Source organism: Hibiscus syriacus, unplaced genomic scaffold, assembly GCF_006381635.1.
Source record: "Hibiscus syriacus cultivar Baekdansim isolate YM2019G1 unplaced genomic scaffold, ASM638163v2 tig00015435_pilon, whole genome shotgun sequence".
In the NCBI taxonomy this organism is placed as follows: Eukaryota; Viridiplantae; Streptophyta; class Magnoliopsida; order Malvales; family Malvaceae; genus Hibiscus; species Hibiscus syriacus.
The window spans coordinates 77,875-101,075 of record NW_024062363.1 but is presented as its reverse complement, the minus strand read 5'-3'; the positions used below and the strand labels follow the sequence as shown (position 1 = coordinate 101,075).

The window sequence follows — 23,201 nt, the reverse complement described above, 5'->3', positions numbered from 1 at the left end:
GTCATTTGGGAATAATGGTGAATAAAATATTTGTTTAATGAATTATAATTAATAAATATTTTAATATTATTTTATGATTGTGATAATTTTTTTGAAATATTTAATTGTAGGAGGACGAGCAGCGAGTCCTTCGTCTTCGACTACATAAAGTGCCCAAGCCACACCCACTGATAGAAGAAAATTTGCAAGAGGCTGGATTTTGGTATATAACATTTGTGCGAGATTACAAGTTGGTCCCAAGTTTGATCAGTGCGTTGATTGAACGTTAGAGACCAGAAACGCACACGTTTCATTTGCCGTGTGGCGAATGCACGATAACTTTGGAGGATGTGGCAATGCAACTCGGGGTCCAAACTAATGGGATGCCGGTGGTAATGTCACATGTGTTTAATAAGGTGGAACAACTTTGCAACTTGTTTCTTGGGAAAGCGCCCGTACCACCGGAGTGTAAAGGGTGGCGGGTGAGGTTGTCATGGTTGAAGAATGAATTTCAACTTCAATCAAATAGTACGGAGCACGAAATTATATATGCAACACGAGCATATATATTACAATTGATTGGGGGAATTTTGATGCCTGATAAATCCGGTAGTTATGTTCACACTCAGTATCTTCTTTTTTTAACAAATTTTGAGAATTGTAGGCAATATAGCTGGGGTTCGGCGATATTGACGTTCTTGTATCGTGAGATGTGCAAGGCGTCATTAGTCGTGAATGATAATAATACAGTAGAAATCGGTGGATGTCTGTTGCTGCTACAATCATGGGCTTGGCATAGACTTCCGTTTTTGACACCGATTAGTCGGATTGCGGTTGACTTTCCACTTGCCGGAAGGTAATATGAATCCTCTATTTTAATATAAAATATTAATTAAAAAATATTTATTTTGATTAAAATTATTGAACAAAATGTCTCTATTTTTGTTTTGATTGATATACAGATGGAGGCATAAAATTGAAGGCACAGGGTTGGTGCACAACAACATTAAAGAGTTCAGGTTGAAGATCGACATTAAGGCCAAAAAGGAGGTATGCATAATCTATATTTTTTTAATTATTATTTAAATTAATTATATTATTTGATTTAAATCAATTTTATTGTTTTTGTAATTTTACAGTTTAATTGGAGACCATACATGAATGAAAAATTATTTGCGTTGATACCGCACGATATTTTAGATGGGTTTCAATATTGGTGTGCTGTTACACCATTGATCAATTTTGCTTTTGTTGAGATCTAATTTGGGGATAGAGTGCTGAGGCAATTCCACTTCCACCAACCTATTCCGCGGAGTCCATGGGATCATGACCTCCTCCAAAACTTAGATGGTCGTCGTCCAGTGAATTGGGTTGAGACGCATGACGACCTGCACAGATTTGATGGTCGTCGTAAAGAAAGCGTTAATTGGGTTGAGAAGCATGCAACCTACATTAATGCTTGGAACAATAGGGCTTCATTCATGCCAACTCTTGACGCCATTCAAGACGACGACTTTAATTTTGAGACTTCGGCTTACCTTACTTATTTTTTGGATAATGGAAAGCCGTTCCTCACAACAATAGTAGAGAGGCGATAATTTTTGAGGTTTAAGAAAAGATTTGGTAAAGCTGAATACTCTCTACCGAGTAGGAGTGGGAGTTCATCTCTACAACCTGAAGCGGAAATGACCGATGTGGATAATAGCGCACCACAATCGTTGCATCAAGCAGTTGATGATTCTACTGTCCCGGCATACATACCAGAGTTTGTGCAGCCTGAGGCACCCATCTATTCTCCTACGTTTTCGTCGACGTATGACTTTGAACACATGACAGTTCAAATACCCCCAATGAATGAGGGGGATGGGTACAATACTCCTGAGCCACAACGGCCACAACGTATCAGACGTCCGCCCCGACATTATCATTCAACAACACCCCGGCATCGACAACAATTGTAAACTCGTTTGCTATTTATTACAAATTATTTATTGAAATTAGACTAGTTTTTTTAACCTTAACAATGATTTTTAGTATCAAATCATTACTAGTATCAAATAATTAAATATTTAGTAAATCAACTATTTTAAATCATTAGTATCAAATAATTAAATATTAACAATAAATCCTTATTAATAATAATTAGTAAATCATTAGTATCAAATCATTAAATATTAAAAATCATTAATAAATTCGACTATGTATAAATTTAAACTCAGTAATCCACACTTGTACACTCATTTGTTAGTATTCTATAATTATTAGTAATAATTATTAAATCATTAGTATTAAATCATTATTATAAATAATTACTAAATAATAACTAAATAATTATTATAAAATCATTATTATAATAATTATTATCAAATCATTACTAAATCATCAAATCATTAAATATTTAAATTATTATTAAATCATTTTTATAATGATTATTACTAAATCATTATTATAATGATTATTATCAAATCATTACTATAATGATTATTATCAAATCATTACTAAATCATCAAATCATTAAATATTTAAATCATTATTAAATCATTTTTATAATGATTATTACTAAATCATTATTATAATGATTATTATCAAATCATTACTATAATGATTATTATCAAATCATTACTAAATCATCAAATCATTAAATATTTAAATCATTATTAAATCATTTTTATAATGATTATTACTAAATCATTATTATAATGATTATTATCAAATCATTACTATAATGATTATTATCAAATCATTAAATATTTAAATCATTATTAAATCATTTTTATAATGATTAATAAATACATAGAAATACATATATGATTACTAATGATGAGGCCTATATCTTGGTAAATTAGGACAATTGTTTTTTGAATGGCCTTCACCCCTACATAATCCGCATCTCTTTGCTTGATCTCTCTCTATAGCATGAAAATCCATACTGGTATGAATTCGAGTGGACTCAGGTCGACCCTTTGGACTTCTGCGAAGCATTGGATTTGGTAGCCATTCATCATGATCCTTTTTGGGCCAATATGATTCATTCGAGATCTGTCTGAACACATAGCTGTAGACATTTAATATCCTACGTAGGTGGAAGCATTCATAAACATAAGTGTATACGCTTACACCAGCATACATACATGCAGCAACTGCATGAGCACATGGATATTTCTATGCCTGAAAACGACCACAATCACACTATTTGTGTCATAAATCAACTCTAAATGTTTGGTCTTCTCCTCCGACGTTACGACGTATGCACGACACGACAAAAGTATGACCAACTCGGTCGAAATTATGAACAACCATTGATGTTGCCAATCGCTCATTTGCTTCCATTGATTCCACCACTGTAGGAGCCCAAGTTTTACCTCTATTTATGAGACTCTCAATTTCCTTGCCTTTGTCCGACCAAACTTTACCCAGTCTAAAGTACGTCTCTTTCACCACACTCGCTATTAGGAGATGGCGTGTACCTTTTAGTACCGAATTAATGGCCTCAACAAGGTTTATGGTCATATGTCCGTATCTCCGACCTTCATCGTATGCTTGAGACCATTTTTCCCGCGGTATTTTTGAAGCCCACTTCCAAACACGCTGATCATCGTAAAATACCTTCAAATTCTCCAATCTCTTGTCAAAATTTGGTCGACGTAGTTCGTATCCTGTTCCATAATATATTGTGTTAAACCGCAATTAAAAAACCACGTAAAAAATACACAAATATTGAAAATAAAACTTACCCATGCTGACTATCTCGCTACGAATATGTGCGTTATGAAACTGGTCGATACTATTCTTGCCAATATGACGGATACAAAATGTCGGATATGCATACGGAGGTATCCAACGACTTCCTGGTCGTTCAATTGCCGCCAAAATACCCGTTCCTCTATTGGATATCAAGCAAACTCCATCTTCACGAACGACATATTGACGTAGATTGGTCAGAAAGAAATCACAAGCCTCTGTTGTCTCTCCCTCAACAATGGCGAATGCAATTGGAAGATATTTCGCTCACCATCTTGAGCAACTGCCATCAAAAGTACATGCCTATATTGACCATACAACCACGTACCATCTACTTGAATCATACGTTTGCAAAATGGAAATCCTTCAATACATGCCTTGAATGCCCAAAATAGTCTATGAAATATTTTCTTCCCTGGCAGAAGTTGACCTTCTTCGTCATATGCGGGCATGGTTTGAGACTTCACTATAGTTCATGGGATAAATCGCTTCATTGCTTGTAGCAAATGTGGTAGCTCATTGTACGATGTATCCCAATCTCCATACGTCAACTTCATTGCCTTCATTTTCGCATTCCACACCTTGCCATATTTTACTTGATATCCAAATTGGCTTCGAATAGATGCAGCTAACACTGAACAAGATATCCTTGGATCCTTTTCAACCATCGCCTTCACGTATTCACATATTACATCGGAGTCCAATAGTCGGTGGTCTTGTTCGATGGAGTTTCGCAAACATGCGTGCGAACCATTGTACCTCGTGATGACCCAAACATCGTGCCTTTGATTTTTCGACACTCTGATCTTCCACTTGCACTCTGGGCCATATTTTACACACTTTGCGTATAGGGTTTTCTGGTTGGACTCTGCAACATGGACATCAACATGGCATTTGATGCAGTACTCTTTAATCGCCAGCGTAGCTTCATTTTTTCCTCTGAATTGCACCCCAACTGAAAATTCACCAGAATTATCGAATGATTCAGTCATTTGGTACGGAGGTAAATGTGGCATGTCTGGGAATTCAGGTGCCCTCATTGCATCATAGTCTATCTCGTACATGTGAGGAGTAGCTTCATACGGTGTCGGAACTTCATCAATTGCACCTCCACCAAAAATATTTTCGTCGCCGCCCAAAACGGGTTCTTCAGTTTCTTCATCTTCGCTTGAATCATCATGAATTTCTCCCCATCGATTTTCAGCGTCAATATCAACAACCAATTCCGGTATGTTTCTCGTCTCATACTCTGTTGCTGTAGATGTCCCCCCCGACTTTATTTACACTTTCCAATAGTGCCATAAAACTGTTCGGGAACCTGTATGTCGGCTCCTCAAACTGACTATATAAAGCCATTTCAGATGGATTTTGAGCCACACCTCTTGATGACCCAGGAACATCACATATGTTACGCACATCAACAAATAATTCAATAACTGCTATATTGGTTGACTCATGTAATCCAACCATGGTTCCAATATCATCATCTTCTTCAAGTGGAACTGCAGCATATCTGACTGGGTTAGAGCATATCATAAACCTATACATCAAACCATCAACTGCAGCTCAAATTTTTCTTTCTATCTTATGCTTCATTTCTATAAATGTGATTTCTTTTTTTGAACATCATATTTATTGGTTTTTCAGACTGAAAAACTACTCCGACCTCATTTTCCATAATCTGTCCATTATAATGGACAATCGTGAAAAAGTTGTTGCTCATTTTCTCTACAAATAAAAAAATAAATTAATTTAGATTAAATAATTAGATAAGATAATTTCATAAATTATTAAATATAATATAATATACTATTATATTAATGATCAAATAAAATTTATTATTTAACTTGATTGATTGCTTACTAATAAACCTAATAATGATTTGATAATTACTATTAATCTAATGATTTGATATTTAATGATTTAATAATAATATGATTTAGTCATAATCACTAATAATTATTTATTATAAATATTTAATGATTTAGATTTGATACTAATCATTTAGTAATTATTACTAATAATAATGATTAGTTTGATAATATTTTTTATTTTTTAAAAATATCAAACAAATTTGTTAGGCAAAACTGTCGAGATAATGTTCTCGAAATAATTATTTCGCGAGATAATGCGTTGTCCAGATTATTTCATTCAATTAATTTTTACTCCTTACTAATATACACATACAATGTAAATTAAACAAAATATTTTTAAAACAACACTAAATATTTTTAAACACAATATTTTTTAAAACGGAAATTATCTCGCACAAAATAGTTTATATAATCTAATATAAACTTACTAACTAACTAATTTACACATACACAACAACAAAAAATGGACAACAAAAAATAATAAATTACTCACGTCTTTATGCCTTCTTCCTTTACTTTCTTTTCATGCCTTGTTTCTTTCTTCGAATCAATCTGTACGTGGGCAAATGTTGTGAAATAATGTCCTGTATGTGTAAACAAAATATTTATTTAAACAACAATAGCTCCCACAAATTAATTTTATATAATCTAATATATTATAATATACCTTAAACTAATAAACTATTTCTTTATTATAATATAACTTAGTTAAAATAACAAACTAATTAAGCACTAATTAATTTTTTATAATATAACTTCAACTTCAACGAACAACCTAATATACGTTTAAAGACACTAACAAATTAATTAATATTTTTTATATTTAATAACTTAAACTAAGAAACTAATTAACTAATTTTTTATATAATATAATATAACTTAAACTAATAAACTAATATAATATAACTTAAACTAACAAACTAATAATTTATACTAACAAACTAATTAACTAGATTTTAGTTTTACCCTAAACCCGAAACTAACAAACTAATAATTTCATATAATAAACTAAATTAAACAATAAAAAAATTACCTCACGAACTATGTTTGAGCCTTTATCTTCTTTTCTTCTTCTTCCTTTTCTTTCTCTCGGCAAAGTTTATATGTGCTTATGCTTCTGGTTCTGCTTGTGCTTCTACCCTAAACCCCATATCCTTTATATAAAGCAACTGAGCGTTGGACAGAGTCATTAAATTTGACTGTTGAAGCAAATAATATTAGCATTGCATCGTATAACTATTGAGCATTGAAAGGCTGCAATTGAACAATAATATTTGCTGCATTTGGCAGCTAAATTAACGCTGCAGTAACGCAACTATGGATGCAACACATGCAGCTACGGATGCAGGAATCTCCCAGCTATGATGCAACGCATGCAGCTACAGAATCTCCCAGAGCTTGGTCGCCGAGACTCCATGGCGACCTACCTACCACGCCGTTACTCCATGGCGACCTACACCGTTCGACGTGCATGGCCCATGCACAGTTCCCACGTCCCATGCACAGCTCCCACATGCATCCCACAACTCCCCCATGCATGCTCCAATACTATTTGATTGCATGGTGGTTGCATGGCGACCTACACCTGCTCCTTTGCAAAACACCACACAGGTCGCTCGGATGCCATGGCGACCTCCAAGGTCGCCCGGATGCCATGGCGACCTCCAAGGTCGCCCGGATGCCATGGCGACCTCCAAGGTCGCTGTAGAATTCACCCCATTTCAGCAATTAATCTGGGATGTGCATTATCTCGTGAATAAAAAAGTTCGAGAACATTATCTCGTGAATTCACCCAATAAATGCGGCTACCTTATAAATCCTTGGGAATATTTTATATAATTAATATGGAAATTGTCTAATAAGGCTTATTCAGGTTCTTGTACCTAGAAAATCTTTTTTTCTTTATCATAGACTTGAATTTTTCAAGAGATCATACAGTCCTTATGATATTAAAATTAAAATATTGTTTTTATGTAATTGAATTTAAAAGAAAGTTGAAATGTTTGATTTAGAGAAATTAGGTTGTTGAAGGCTAAATCTGTAATTTAAAGAATGAAAGTTGGGCCATTAGATGTAAAAATGAAAAAGAAATGTAGGACCACAGACTGTCACAATCTAGATATTGCAGTTATTATAATTTTAAATCTTTGATTCAAACAGATTTAATTCAATCCAGATAACACGAATCAAGGAGAATGTTTAAAGAACGATAACTTAACTTAAGATTACAAAAAATACAATATTAATTTTTTAATATTTATAAAACTTTAAATGATAAATTTTAATATATTTTTTTACAACTGAAAATGTTAATTTTTCATATTTAAAATGCAAAAATTTAATTTTTTAAGTTACGCAATTAACATTTTAAGATGTGTTCAACTAATGAAAATGTTAAATTATTTTAATATTTTCGATTACTTTTTTCATAGCCTTAAATTGGACTGTTGTATGACAGAACTATCTCGAATCAAGTGACCTTAGTAATAAAAAAATTATCGTTATTCTTTGAAGTTTCATGTTCAAGTATCATGAATGTTAAAGGTACGATCGATCAATGTCAATTAATTAAGAGTTATCTTTAAACAAATATTCATTTATATTTACCCTATATTAATAAATAAATAAAAATCAATCCAGATATTTGTCTCTATTTTCTAAACATTACACATAAACATGTGGGTTCACATTCAAGTTTTCACTCAAAAGGAAATTATATAAATAGCTTCATCTTCTACATCTAGGATTTCAATAAACAAGCAATCTTCCGAATCTTCTTTTCTTATCACTCTTTCTGTTTGGTTCTCGAGAAAGTTTTTACACCAAAGAAGAATAATGAATGTTTTAGTGGCAACCAACAGAAACTTTAAGCTGGCAGCCAGGCTTCTAGGTTTGGATTCTAAGCTTGAAAAGAGTCTGCTCATTCCTTTCAGGGAGATTAAGGTGACGCCATTTACTTTGATTCTTTATTTCCGAGTCGAAATAAGATGGATTTTGGGAGTTGCAGGTTGAATGCAGCATACCCAAAGACGATGGGACTTTGGCAAGTTTTGTTGGATTCAGGATTCAGCACGACAATGGTTGAGGCCCGATGAAAGGAGGGATCAGATATCACCCCGAGGTTGTTTACATGTAAACCCCACCCTTTTTCTTAAAGTTTCGCACTCGAAATTGAACCTAATCGGATCAGAAATTTTCCCTGAATGCGAGTGAGTGCAGGTTGAGCCTGATGAAGTGAATGCATTGGCACAACTAATGACATGGAACACTGCAATTGCCAATATACCATACGGTCGGGCTAAAGGTGGGATTGGGAACAAACCTGGAGAACTGAGCAAATCCGAACTCGAACGCCTCATTCGAGTATTCACCCAGAAAATTCATGATCTTATCGGCATTTATGCTGATGTTCCTGCACCAGATATGGGCACTGGTCCACAGGTACATGCATCTCTGTTCTCTGTCATTACGTTATCTACACTTGACTCTTCATTTGGTACTTAAATTGACAAATGGTTTATTGTTTTTGTTTGTTAACTACAGACAATGGCATGGATACTCGATGAGTACTTAAAATTCAATGGCCATTCACCTGCTGTCGTCACCGGAAAACCAATTGTAAGCATCAACTTCGCATCGTTTTTATGCTAGTTTTAACTAGACTTAATAATTCCGATGTTCGTGTCCTGTTTATATAATTTTTATTTTTACTATAAGACCTTGGAGGATCACTAGGCAGAGATGCAGCCACTGGCCGAGGGGTACTCTTTGCAACAGAGGCTCTTCTTAATGAACATGGAAAGTCCATCTCTGGACAAAAGTTTGTAATTCAGGTACAATTTCAATCCTGAAAAAAGAATAGATTTTGACACCAATAAAAAGGAGTTATTTGAAAATGGTGATTTTCATTTTCAGGGTTTTGGAAATGTTGGATCTTGGGCCACAACTCATCCATGAAAAGGGAGGGAAGATTGCTGCAGTAAGTGATATAACGGAGGCCATCAAGAACAGCAAAGGGATTGACATTCCAGTTTGTTCAAACATGTCAAATCCAGCAAGGGTCTCAAGGGGTTCCATGGTGGGGATTGCCTAGATCCGGAATCAGTTCTTGTTGAAGACTGTTACATACTCATCCCGGTTGCACTCGGAGGCATCATCAACAGTTAAACGGTTGTCGGAATTTGAACTCAAAAGATTGTTGCTATTATATAATTCAACTACGGAATCATTGGTGCTAATTGTTGAACTTTGATCTTTATTGGAAGGGTAAATGCAAATGATATTAAAGCTAAGTTCATAATTGAAGCTTCTAACCATTCAACCGATCCAGAAGCTGACGAGGTTAGTGCTTGTGATATGAAGTATACAAAATACCTGAATTCGAGTAACATAGATCACAGCAATGGGCAAACATTTCTTTTTTTTTATAAAAATTGCAGATTCTGTCAAAGAAAGGGGTGATCATTCTTCTAGACATACATGCAAACTCTGGAGGAGTAAATGTTAGTTACTTTGAGTGGGTTCAGGTATCCCCTTTCTCAAATCTTGCACATCTGTTATAGGATGATAATCGGTCCTGTTTGATTGCAGAACATTCAAGGCTTCATGTGGGATGAAGAGAAAGTGAACAATCAGCTAAAGACATACATGAGAAAAGGGTTCAAAGATGTTAAGGGGATGTGCCAAACCCACAATTGTGACCTCCGAATGGGAGCCTTTACCCTCAGGTTAACCGCATTGCTTGGGCTATTGTTCTTCGAGGTTGGGAAGCATGAGAGTGCTAACTGCTAATGCTGGGTTTGAATAAACATGGAGGCCACTATAAGCCTCCTGATTCTAGCCCACCATTATGGTAAACCCTCATTCAGATTGAAGAGCATCAAATGAAGCTTTGCCATTTGTATTTCTTGCTTTTAATGTTGAATTCTACCTTAATACATGCAATCATTGTATTATAGACCTAGAAAATTTGAAGACAACACAACAATTTTGGTACATCTAAGTATGAATCCAATTCAAAGTCAGAAACCGAATCCAGATATTGCAGTTTGGATAAACAAAAGACTCTGAAATAAACATGTTTCCAATGAACACAACAGTCACAATTAAAGCTTGGAATCAAATTCTCAAAATTGTATCCCCGCGAAAACCAAAAGGGATTGCAGATAACCGCATTTGCAATGTTACAACATGTTAATGCTCTAAAACCTACCTCTACCTCTGAATCCACCACCACGGCCACCACCTCTAGGACCACCTCGACCACCTCTTGGGGCACCCCTCCCACGAAATCCACCACCACCTCTACCACCACCTCTGCCTCCTCCTCTACCACCTCCTCTACCACCTTGTGCTTGTCCCTACAACAATACATGATAAGATATCATAAGTTTTTGAATCAGAGAGGAAACTATTCCAATACATCAACATAATGCTAGTGGAAAAAAAAGATGCAAAATATAGGGTGAAAATGAACACAAATTGTCAATAAACAAATTACGCAAGCGCAAATTTCAACAAATTATCCATGACAAATCAAAGCATATAAGATTTTAGAGCACAGGAACTGAAAACAATTCCAGGACATGATCATCAATCCTATTAACTGAATCACAACAGTTTTCGGATATGGAATACAAGGATAGTAAACATACTTTGGTTGTGGAAGAAATCTTGCAAGAGGCAAAAGCTTGCTCGGGTCGATATAAAACTTATCACCCGTGGCATAAGAAGTTGCCACAATACCTTCTAACAGTTTGATTGAAAAGTACTGCAACAAAAATAAATAAAAAATAAATAAACAAAACTCACATGAAGTCCTAACTCTTTAGCAGATAAAAATTCAAACTAGAAATTGAACTCACGGATTCATTGATGGGGCCGAAGATTTCATCAACTTTACCAATCTGGGTCTTGTTCTGGAGATAGATATTAGCATTAAAGAAAGGTATTTTCTCATTGGTAAGCTTTGTCACCGCATCACCTTCACACGCGTGAAGGAATGAAGAGACCTCTGCATTAATAACAACAAGAGAAAATTCATGTTAATATGTTTTAAAAACAAAACAAAAGAATCAAAATATAAGGTAAATAAAATACTTTCGCACTGTCATTTTTCTTTGACTGTACATTTTAGCTTCGTCCTAGTGAAAAACAATGAGATAATGCAACAAATAATAGTTACTGACGAAATATAGAGAAAGCCCATATTGAAAAACTAGTTCTTTCTAGCTTTATTTGCATCAAATCCGTTCATCTATAATTAAGCTTCATTTTCTCAGGCATTAAATAAGAAGAAAAAGCACAGACAAATCAAAGGGAAAATGAGAATAAATCATGAACAAATAATTAATAGGAAGTTACTACTTACTCCCCATTGCCTCAGATGGTCTCTTTCATATTTTCTCATTTTCTTAGCATCCCAACAAGAAAATAACACAAAACAAAACAGAAACAGCTAAAAATCCAAAACTAACCAACAACTTCAGCAGGAGGTCCTTCGTCACGGAAGCCACCACGTCCTCCACCACGACCAAAGCCTCCGCGACCACCTCCTCTGCCTCTTCCACCGTCCCTTCCGCCCCTAAAACCTCCGCCGCCTCTCGGTGGTCTCATTTTTCTTTTGCTTCTCTGAGCTAAGGGTTTCAAGGGTCTATACTTGAACAAGTGACAGTAAGATGTAGGGTTTTGATGTTCTCTTAGGAGACTAAATTACTACAATATCCCTTAAGTTCTCTTTTTGTTATATTTTTAATTCATAGATTTAAATGGGCCTTAAGTCGGGTTAAGCTAAAAAGGTTTTTCTTAATTACTCAATTAATAAATATTTATTTCAATAAAAAACATTGTTGTTATGAAAAGAAAAAGAGAGTTTCGTACTAAATTTGAAACTCAAATTTTTTAAAATATTTATATACATTCTTTTATATTGTAATTATATTTATTAGGGAATTTTAATACATCAATGGTTTATATTTTATAATTTTAGTTATGGATTAGGATCCACTTATATAATGTAAATTCTTTTAGTTTTACACATATTTAGGATCGTTGAATGAATAAAAATAGATAACTGTGTTTGATTTTTTTTTGTTTGCTACTCTTTTATCTAAACACTCTCACATGTTGTTTGCAGCTCGTCTACCACGCTCCCACATAAACTAAGATCCTATGAAGCCTACATCTAATAAATCACAATCATTAATTATATCATAAAGTACATTCATTTGTCTTTCGGTTTGGACTAAATTCCTTTCTTTTTCAAAAAAAAATATAATCACAAACCACAAGATCTCTGAAGCATCATTCAAACAACGTAATAAATCTAAAAATTCATATCAATGATTCTCTTCAAAATCTCCATAAAAACTCATGCATCTCTATTTAAAATCATTAGTATCAGTAGTTATAAGTACATCAATATATGAACTCGAAATAAAATATAAAATAACATCCCACATTAATCACCAGGCCAAACACAAGCCGGTCCCTTGGGGCTCTACTTCAATTTCATGCAAAATACCAAGACTTTTGAACTTATTTATTTTTTAAGTTGGGTGATGATTATCTACGTTTACCTGAAAATTTTCATCTATGAAGATTTGGGTATGATAGTGTTTGAGGAGGCTTATGAATTTGAACGTGTTGTGTATATATATATATATCTTTAGATCTTTGCTTATTGTTATTTGTACATAGAGATAAATCTTTGGGGTGATTTATGTGACTTTGATAGCTTTCAAGTTGTGGTTTTGTGTATTTCTCAAAGTGATATGCTTTGGATATATTTCAACTTCTTTTTAGAGTTTTAATTTCTATATTCTCAGTTTTGCTTTATATCCTTTACTTCTACAATCACAGAAATAGCAGATTCAATGGAGAATCTATCTTTGGCTTCACAGGTCAAGACCACAAAAGTTCCTGAGCCTGTCAAGAAGGTACTACTTAGATTTATGAAATACTCCGTTTTTTAATGGTTAAACGTGTGAATCCATACTAGTTGTACTAGCAGGCTAAGTATCGAATTTGATAGGTTTAATGTATACTTGACAGGATTTTTACGGTGATAATGGCTCTTACATGTATCCTCAAACTTAATGTTATATGCCGTATTGGGCATATTCTGTGCCCAGTTCACCACTTCCTGTTATGGGACATGATGGTCAGTTATATTCGCTGCAAGAATATTATTATCCGAAAAATCCTTATTACCCACCACCTATATAAACTAGCCAAGCCGATGCTTTTCAAGTGGAGGTTCCAACTGTAGCTGATAAAGCTTCTTTACCTGTTGAAACAAATAAAGGAAATTTGAGCTCCGTAGCAAGTGGTAACGATGGATCTGGATCATTAAAATCAACTTTCAAGAGCTCTTCTCTAAACCTGAACGCTTTCTATAAAGGAGGATTGACATCTGGTAATCTATCTCAAGGTTATCCGGATCCAAGTTTTAGCTATGATGGGGTCCAGTCTCCAATTCATTGGTTAGATATGTCGATGTCTTGTAATGGGCAATTTGAACATACTGCTAGTACCGGGTTTTCATATACAAGCAGCCTTTCATCTGTCAGGAATCAGAACCTTCATTCCTTTCCTCATGTGATGGTACGTCTAACTTGATATTTTATGTTGATTGAATGTCACATAGTTTCTATTATTGAATGACCAATTGTTCTAATGATTTGAATTTGCGTACATAATTTGCACAATGTAAGACCACCATCAGGTGTAGGCCAAGGACACCATCAGGTGTAGGCCAAGGATACGGATGCATGAACCACATGTACCCTAATAACTTGACTTATGGTCATTATGGAAAGACCATTAGAGGTGGTTCAGGTTATGGATTATATGGCTATGGTGTCCAAAAGAAAGGACTAGGGTGGAATAATGTTAGCAATAACAATAAATATAGATTTAATGGTTATGGGAAAGAGATTATTGATGGTTTGAACGACCTAAGCAGAGGACCTAGAGTAAAAGGGTATAAGAATAAGGATGGTGTTGGAACTGCAACACTAGCCGTTAAAGATCAGAATCTTCCACTGACAGAGAACTGTAAGGACAATGCTGTTCTTGTTGTTCTAGATATGGGGCTGTATAACAAAGAAGATTTTCCTGGGACTTACTCCAATGCAAAGTTTTTTGTCATTATATCATATAGTGAAGATGATGCCCATAAAAGCATCAAATACAATGTGTGGGCCAGTACACCTAACGGAAACTTGATGCAGCAGTCTGTGGGACTACTGAGAAGCCTGATGGCTGTCCTATATTTCTATTGTTCTCGGTGAGTATGATTAACATTACTATCTTTTGTATTGGTTCACCAAGTATATGGTTTGTTTGATTTTTACTAGGCCTGCATTTTTTCAGGTTAATACCAGCGGACAATTTGTTGGATTAGCGGAGATGGTAGGCCCTGTTGATTTTAATAAAACTGTTGAATACTGGCAACAAGACAAGTGGACTGGTTGCTTCCCTGTGAAGTGACACATCGTTAAGGATGTCCCAAACACTTTGTTGAGACATAAAACACTTAAGAACAATGAAAACAAGCATGTAACTAATAGTAGGGATACCTAGGAGGTATTTTCCTCTCATTGAGTGCCTATTCTATTACAACTTTTTTGTTTTACATCCTTCTTAAAGTGGTTGGTGACTGCTGTAGGTTAATTTCGAGCAAGGGATGCAAATTCTTAAAATCTTGAAGGCTGTAAGACGTGCATCCTTGATGACTTTGAATTTTATGAGGCTCATCAAAAGATAATCCAGGAGAGGAAGGCTAAGCATCAGTTGTTACAAAAACAGGTATGCTAGATTCTTGTGACTGAGATTTTTTCCCACCATTTATAAATGGTGCCTTCTAAATTATTTAAATATTTACAGGTCCCGAGTGGGGAGCGTAACGAAGAAAACCCGGCCATAGCAAAGGAAAATATAGAAAAACCTGTTGAAGCAGAACGAATGGCTGCTGCAACAGCAGATGTATTAAAGGTGACAAATGGAGATGTGAAACCTGTTGAAGAGAATGGATCAGTTGTTGCAACTGCAGATGGCCCCTTACGAAATCAGGTTGTTTCGTTACTGCACCTCGTAGTTGGCTTTCTTAGATTTTAGGATAGGGCTGTACTTTTTGTTTGCTGTTTAGAAAGTGTTATATAATCACAGCATCTATTATTACAGCTACTTTGAGTCTATATTTTGAGCTGAGACTGGGGTAGAGCTTATTCCGTAGAATGTAGGAATAGGCATATCATCTTTTTAAAGTGTTCCATCATTCATGTATGGAGGGGCTATGGGCAGAATCCCAGAAATGTGACTTGTTCAATAGCCCTCTTTGAGTTTTTTGTCTTTTTTCATTCTGCTTTGTTTCAATGCGAAATGAGTTGAAGCTTGAAGGAAACAAATTACTCTTACTGGATGGAATCAAATCAACCATCACATTTAACCAATTTCACAATACTTTTCGAGCAATACTTCAACATTGCCAAATTCTCATTTCATCACTATTCCTTCTAAAGCTTGCAACTTGATCCCTAAGATTTATTTAAACTCCAAATCAACCCAATACAACATTCCATGTTAATCTAGATGCAACATTTCATCAATCAAACCATAATTTCCAGAATGGTACTCTAATTTTCCAACAATTGCCTATTAATACTTCACTTTTCAAACCATGCAAAATAGTCCTTAAAACCCGACAAAGTTCCAATTTGATCCAAAACACAATTCCAAGCATCTAAGATCATTCTAAACCATTCACATATCAAACTAAAAAAAATGTAACATCTCTTCATAATACCCCATCATAGCCAAAACTTTCAATTAAGTCCCTCCTAATCATTTTCAATCAATTTTCATACTTGTTATACTTCCATAACACTCCTAAATTTAGATTACAACCTTATCTCAATCAAATTCAAATTTCTCTTCAACCACCATAAATACCCACTTCACCATTTAAGCATGAAACAATGAAATACCTATACCAATTTGTAGAGAATTAAGTGTAGAACATTTTCTTATTTCACACTTTAGTCCAAATTCTCACTAAAATGGATCAAAAATGAAAAAGAAAACCTTGCTCACCTTGGCTATGGAGTCACGGAAGAAAGGAGAAGATTAGCTGAGATTTCTTGAAATTTATTACAAAATATCTCCTTAAAAACCCAATTTAAAATGAATTAAAATTCATTTTAGCCCAAAAGTTAAAATTACCCTGAACGAATCCTAATTTTTACCACCATGCCATCCTTTTATCTCCATTTCAATATCATTAAATAGATATAAAAATCTCATATATCAATTTCCATATTCACTCTTTCAATTTTCCAAAAATTCAATTTAGTCACTAAATTTCATTATTCCACTTTAACATGGAAATTCCTCCAAATTCCACCAATTCACAACAAATTCCACTAATTAAAAATATCAACATAATATTTCTAGCCCCAAACTACCTTCCTTTAAATTTTTGCAGACTTCCGATTCGATTCAGTTATCTGAATATTTTACCGATCTTTATCGCTTAATAAACTTTTATACAAACTTCAAATAAAAATTCTAAAACCCACTAAAATTTTTATTCTTGGGCTGAACTACTCAATTACAGTCCCAAAATATAACTTTTGAAAATTTACATTTTTAATCTTTGAACTTTTACAAATTTACACTTTAATCCTCAGACTTTCAAAATTTATTTTTCAATCACAAGTCCAAAATTTGGGATATTACACCCTAAGTAGGTATTGATAATATATCGGTATTGTTTTTTCATAGTATCAATAGTAGGCCAAGATATTGGTACCATATTGAGCTTCAATGCTTGAAAAAAATAAATTTCCATATTGATACTAATAGTGATGAAATTTTAAAAATATTCAACTTAGTCTCTAAATGATTTGAGTTGAATATGAAATGATCCTAAAGTATGTTGTATTGTTTAAAATAATCCTTAAAGTAATGACCACTTAATCCCTAAAGTTCATAAATTGATTAATTAAATATCTGATAATCAAATTAAGTTAAAAATTATCAATTCTGATTAGTTGTGTAACATCGTTTATTTAATTCTTGACTAGATTGGGTTGAAGGTGTTACAATTAATTTTGTGGAGTAAATGAAATATGAAGATAAACTCTTCCACGTAGATATCCATGTATCATTAGAAGAGACTTTTCTAGCATGTAACGAATGCTAGGGCTCATGGTTAAGAAAGAAAGGATAAATAGGACAAACAAGTGTTTAAATGTGACTTAACCAAGGATCAATATCTTCATTCTTGCTTTGCTTGATTGGAATCTCCTTCCACACATTTTTTTTGGATCTCTCTAGTCTGCCTACTTATGAGTTATCACCCTGAAGTTCATTTTCCTTATTCCACTACCTTCAACATTTTATGATCTTCTCAAAAATTAAATCAGGAACTCGAAGCCAGTTGATCAACCTTTCAAAGGAGTCATTTTTGTGAGTTACTTCTTGCGTGTGCTTTCCATTTTCTTTTGATGATTTCAAGGTTTCAATTTCCTTTGGCGTAACATTATTTGTATCTTATTGTTCTCGACTAAGTCTATATCTTTAAACACATTGAGCTTGATCATAGTCATTTACCTTCATTCATGCAAGCATATTTTTCTTTACCTTGCCTCCTAATGTAAAGGTGATTCTTGGTTAGTGTTGAATCCAAAGAAGAAATATTCAACGCTCAAATGAGGGAAACAATGGATAATTTTCTCTTTATGAAAGGTAACGAAAGAAGGTCGCTCTCCATTTCATATACGGAAGTCCTTGTGAAAGAAGAATTTCCAGGGGATTGATGTTTAGAATTAACCTTATTATTCACTCAAAAATAAATAATTAATACATAATATTTTTTTGATTTATTTTATTTTTTGGTTGCTCTAGTTATTCAAAGCTTAATTGTGCAAGATGTCACATCTTATCTTTTTGTAGGAAATTTACATGTGATATCTCTCGTTCAATGTCTTAGGGTCTTATTGGTCAAAGAAGGTTTTGTGTCCAAGAAGATAACATGTCTTTGAAGTCGTCTCTTCGTATCAGATACTATCATGTCAAAAGCTAACTGTAAAGGTAAGTGTAATGCAACACCTTCGACCCAATTTAGTCGAGAACCAAATCAAAGATGTATCAAAACTTAAATTGAAGTTAAATATTTGCAAATCATACATATTATCATATTAAAATCACAAAACATATCCAAATCTTCAATTTTATCAATAAATAACAAGTTTCAAGTTAAACTTATGTTTAGGGACCACAATGAAATTTTATAAAATTTAGGGATCTAAATGTAAATAGTCATAAATTAATAATGCCGATTCAAAACCTTCCTTATGGAGCCTATATTAAGGGTGAGTTTAGGTATCAAATATGAAAAATGAAATATTTACATAAAGTATTATGTGTAGCGATAAAACATATCACACTCTCAGAAAGAAAATCTAATTTAATAATTATAAATTTCAAAAAAATTATTTTTCATAAACTATAAAACTTTTAGATATTTATTTAGCTGAAAAAGAATATTTAAGTTGTAAGATATATTGACTTGTTTTCTGATACAAATGAAACCAAAGTGTTTGAACACCTATGTTTCCTTAATCAAAGTCTTGTCTTAAACAATACATGATAAACAAACAAAACTAATTTCTAATGTTATGTAAGAAGCAATCTAGATTTGTGTTTGAATCATAAATAAGATTATATTATGAAATCTTGAAGACCAATCTTCAGCTCCAACTAAGACCATTGAGATCCAACTGTTTGCAACTTGAAGATCCAAGGTTGTCGTGTTGTTCGTCAACATTTAAGTCCAGCTTTGTTGAAATGTAAGGCAATCGATTAACCGAATCCAGCCTTTTGTTTCCGTCATCTATGAAACGATGTTCTTCATTTCTTCCGAATTTTCGCTCGGAAAAGCTTCCTCGTAATCCCACACTCATCGATAAATCACTGCAGTTCCTGTCTGCAAAAAACTCATTGTTTTCCGATGATTTCGGCTGCATCAATGGATATTGTGAGTAGTACTGTAACTTCTTAAACACGTTCCATTGTTGTTGTGTAGTTCTTGATCTTTTAGTGACCCTTCACAGGATGTCAAGCAACTATCCATCGAGCAATCGTTGGCAGGATTCGGTTGTGTCGATTGACGGTATAGACCTTGTAATTCTTTCAAATCAGAGAAGGCCGAGTTCAGGCATTGGTTAGACACTTTCGAAACCAGTTCCGAAAGCTGAACTTTGGCCGCCTCCAGCCCCACGGTGCCCAAATTCTGTCTATGGAGAGTCTCTTGAGCTTTCTCCAGCACCGACTGTAAGTATTTCCCTTGCGCCTCGATACGGAGCTGTAAATGTCGCTGTACCTGCACGCAATGAACAATCGATATGACACATTCGCGATCGCAATTTAAATCTTGGTAATTAATACGGTTATGTACCTCGAGTTGCTCATGCAACCTTCTCTGCACTTCGATTTGCATTTGCAGTGCTTCCCCTATTTGAATTCCTCTGGATTGATGAACATCAAATTCAATATATATACATATAGATTGTAGGATGAAAAACTAACAATGGAGATTTATCATCTTACTTGTTAGCCTGAGCTCCAATGCTTAAGTTATTCATGGGGGAGCTGTCTACTTCATATATTCTTTCGCCCGCCATTGTAACCGCCCCTATGTTCATTGCATCGGAATACAATCTTTAGATATATATTATATTATAATTGAAAACTTATTGGAAAAGGAATGTGTGAGAATTCTATCGAGTCAAGTCGAATTTGTGAAATTCGAGTCGAGTTGTTCGAGTTTCTGTACAAGTTTAATTGTAATTATTTATAGTATTATGATACGGGTTAATTCCAAATTATCAACTTTTTTAAACCATTATATATATATATATATATATATATTCCTTTCACGTTTTAATGTTATTTAATAAATCAAATACAATATAAATTTATAAAATATATTTATAATATTATATTTCAAAGAAGATATTATGAGGGTAAAGTATTGATAGAAGTATAAAGGAGTCAAGAAATTGATGAGGAGAAAGAATTTATTAAAAAAAAAACTTAAAAGACCAAATTGAGTAAAATGCAAAGTTAATGGACTAAATAGAAAAAGATACATTTTTAGTGAAAAATAGAAATTGGAGTTACATAGATATTCTATATTAGTAGGGGAGTATGTGGTCCATATCTGGTCAAAAATAGACTTAAAACAAATGATGAATTGAAGAAATAAGAAAATCATGTAAATTTGAGGGGCTAAATTGAAAATTATATAGTTTATTATCAAAAAGAGAAATTAAAAGTAGATATGTATTCTACCATGGTTTAGGAGTATTTTGTTCAAATTTGATAAAAAAATACACTTTAAATGAAGAAAAATTGAAAGAATAAGGAAATCAAGAACTAAATCGTAAAATTGTCAAAATACTCACCAAATTTTTTTATTTTTCGAATGACTCGAAATTTTCAAATCTTAACTCGAGTCGATAATTCGATTGGTCTCGAATAATTCAAAATAAAAAATATATAATTTTTTAAGTCGAGTCAAGTTTATCATAGTTGTCTTACCTAATTTGTTGTAGCCATTATTAGTTTGTCCGTTGAGATTTTTACTAAGCCTGTATTTCTGCAGTCAAAACGAGAGATATATCATAATCATCTAAAATTCGATATTTTCAAACTCTGTCTGTAACTCACTATAAGCCTTGAAAACAAAGAGATGATAAGTTACCTGAAGATGACTTTTGAGATGGTATAGGGTAAGGCCTGGAATTCCCATTAGTTTCATCACTGTTTTGGGTGTGGCCTCTGCAACAAATACAGAGAAAACACAATTATCAGAGTTCATATATATGCATATGGTTTACTCAGGTAACTTGTTTGATGCACTCACTGTCGGCTCCTCCAAGCTGGTTAACGGCTTCGATGAATCGCTCGTGAAGATCAGGCGTCCACTTCAATCTTGGTTTGGCATCAGTCGAAAGTACAAGGCCGGAATCTCCATGGCCACCTTGAAGGAACAGATGCCTCTCATTATGAATCCCCATTCTGGAACTCGGGTTCATGTTCTTCCCTTGATGCTGGTACATTTGGGGTCTTGAAAACAAGAACAAAACCAATTGTAAGTCTTGTTGTATGAATAACTTGGGATATATCTCAAAAACATGTGTCCGGCATGCCTGTGTTTTACCTGGTGCTACGATATTTGATGAATTCTTTTCTAAACGTGATGGATCAACCTCTTCACCCTTCAGTTCTTACAAGCCAAAGGTGAGCCCCAAGCATGGCTTTATAAAGCAACATAGCATAGAATCTGGGACTCTGACTCATGGAACAACCTCACCCGATCCAATATTCAGACTCACACAAACTGATATTGTCTTACTTTTTTTTAAGGGTAAAGTGGACAAATCACCTCCAGACTATAAGATATTGTTTTGTTCAGTTTCTAGACTATTAGAAATTGTAAAATGGTCATTCGATTATAGGGTGTTGATTTGTTGAGTTCACCGACTATTAAAAGTTAAAAAATGGTTACTCGACTATTCATATGTTCCAAACTCGTCATTTTCTGTTAAAAAATTGACCGTTTTCTGAGCTAGACGTTAGCCTATTCATTAGGATATAATAAAATTTGATCCTAGAATCGTTTCAACTGTGTAGTTGTTTGAGATTTAGGATCAAATTTTATCATATTCAATCAACATGTTAACGTTTAGCTCAGATTGCCGTTATTTTTTTAACAGAAAAGGACAAGTGTGAAACATATAATTAGTCGAATAACAATTTTGTAATTTTTAATTATCGGAGACTCAACAAAGCAACACCCTATAGTCGGGGACCATTTATATACTTTACTTTTTTAAAAAAAATAGGTTGAGGTAATTATAAGGTAATATATGTTCATAATATTTTTTTTAATCATTAACACACACACCCTACAAATATAATTGTTCGAACTTAAGACCTCAAGAGAAAACAACACTCCCTTTTAACCTATGACATCACTCAATAGATTCTGCCCAACCCATTGTACTTTCTTCTCTACCAGCCCCACACACATTTGTATTTATTACGTCTATAATTATGATTAGTAATATAAATCGATATAGAAATAATGGCCCTTATATAATGATAAAAATATTATTCAAAATTATTATTGCACGACCGTGATATCTACTATAACTATAATAGAGTTTACTGTTCTCACAATTGTGATAAATATAACATAACATAATAAAAAACGCCATCATAATTTTAATCCTTAATAATGATAAACATGACCGGAAAGCAGTGCAAGGAATGGCTCAGAAAAAGCAATTTTTTCCTGGAAATTATATGAGACGTTATCATTAGAATTAATTAGGTACTGGAATTTTGTTTGTGAGAATCCTTGATATTCGTCCCTAGGGGCAAAAGCCAGGAATCTTATTCCAGTATTTTATAAAGTTTTGAAGGAATTTTGTGACTTGGGTTAAAGGAATCCGCTATCTATCAAAAAAGCCTCCCATGCAAACTAATGGGATTAATTTATGTGATAAGTAATTTGATATCATTTAAGTATGTATC

The 23,201-nt window shown here is 33.8% G+C and overlaps 2 protein-coding genes and 2 pseudogenes across 2 annotated transcripts; 2 read left to right on the top strand and 2 right to left on the bottom strand.

The window, feature by feature from the left end:
- The first annotated feature begins 8,319 nt into the window (after positions 1–8,319).
- LOC120207897 lies at positions 8,320–10,547 on the top strand (annotated as a pseudogene).
- Positions 10,548–10,635: 88 nt separating this feature from the next.
- Positions 10,636–22,034, bottom strand: LOC120207898 (putative H/ACA ribonucleoprotein complex subunit 1-like protein 1). Its single transcript, XM_039207300.1, has 5 exons — positions 22,018–22,034; positions 12,071–12,246; positions 11,459–11,607; positions 11,245–11,364; positions 10,636–10,954 (listed from the first exon to the last, which is right to left on the bottom strand). The coding sequence occupies exons 2-5, from the start codon at positions 12,207–12,209 to the stop codon at positions 10,796–10,798; spliced, it is 567 nt and encodes a 188-aa protein (XP_039063231.1). The 5' UTR covers positions 12,210–12,246; positions 22,018–22,034; the 3' UTR covers positions 10,636–10,795.
- Positions 13,469–15,713, top strand: LOC120207886 (annotated as a pseudogene).
- LOC120207895 (myb-related protein 2-like) lies at positions 19,305–21,896 on the bottom strand. Its single transcript, XM_039207297.1, is given in 8 exon segments — positions 19,305–19,641; positions 19,644–19,980; positions 20,056–20,125; positions 20,208–20,292; positions 21,201–21,258; positions 21,364–21,440; positions 21,526–21,728; positions 21,823–21,896. Coding segments are annotated over 7 exon segments (1,116 nt in total). The 5' UTR covers positions 21,722–21,728; positions 21,823–21,896; the 3' UTR covers positions 19,305–19,348.
- Positions 22,035–23,201: the final 1,167 nt, after the last annotated feature.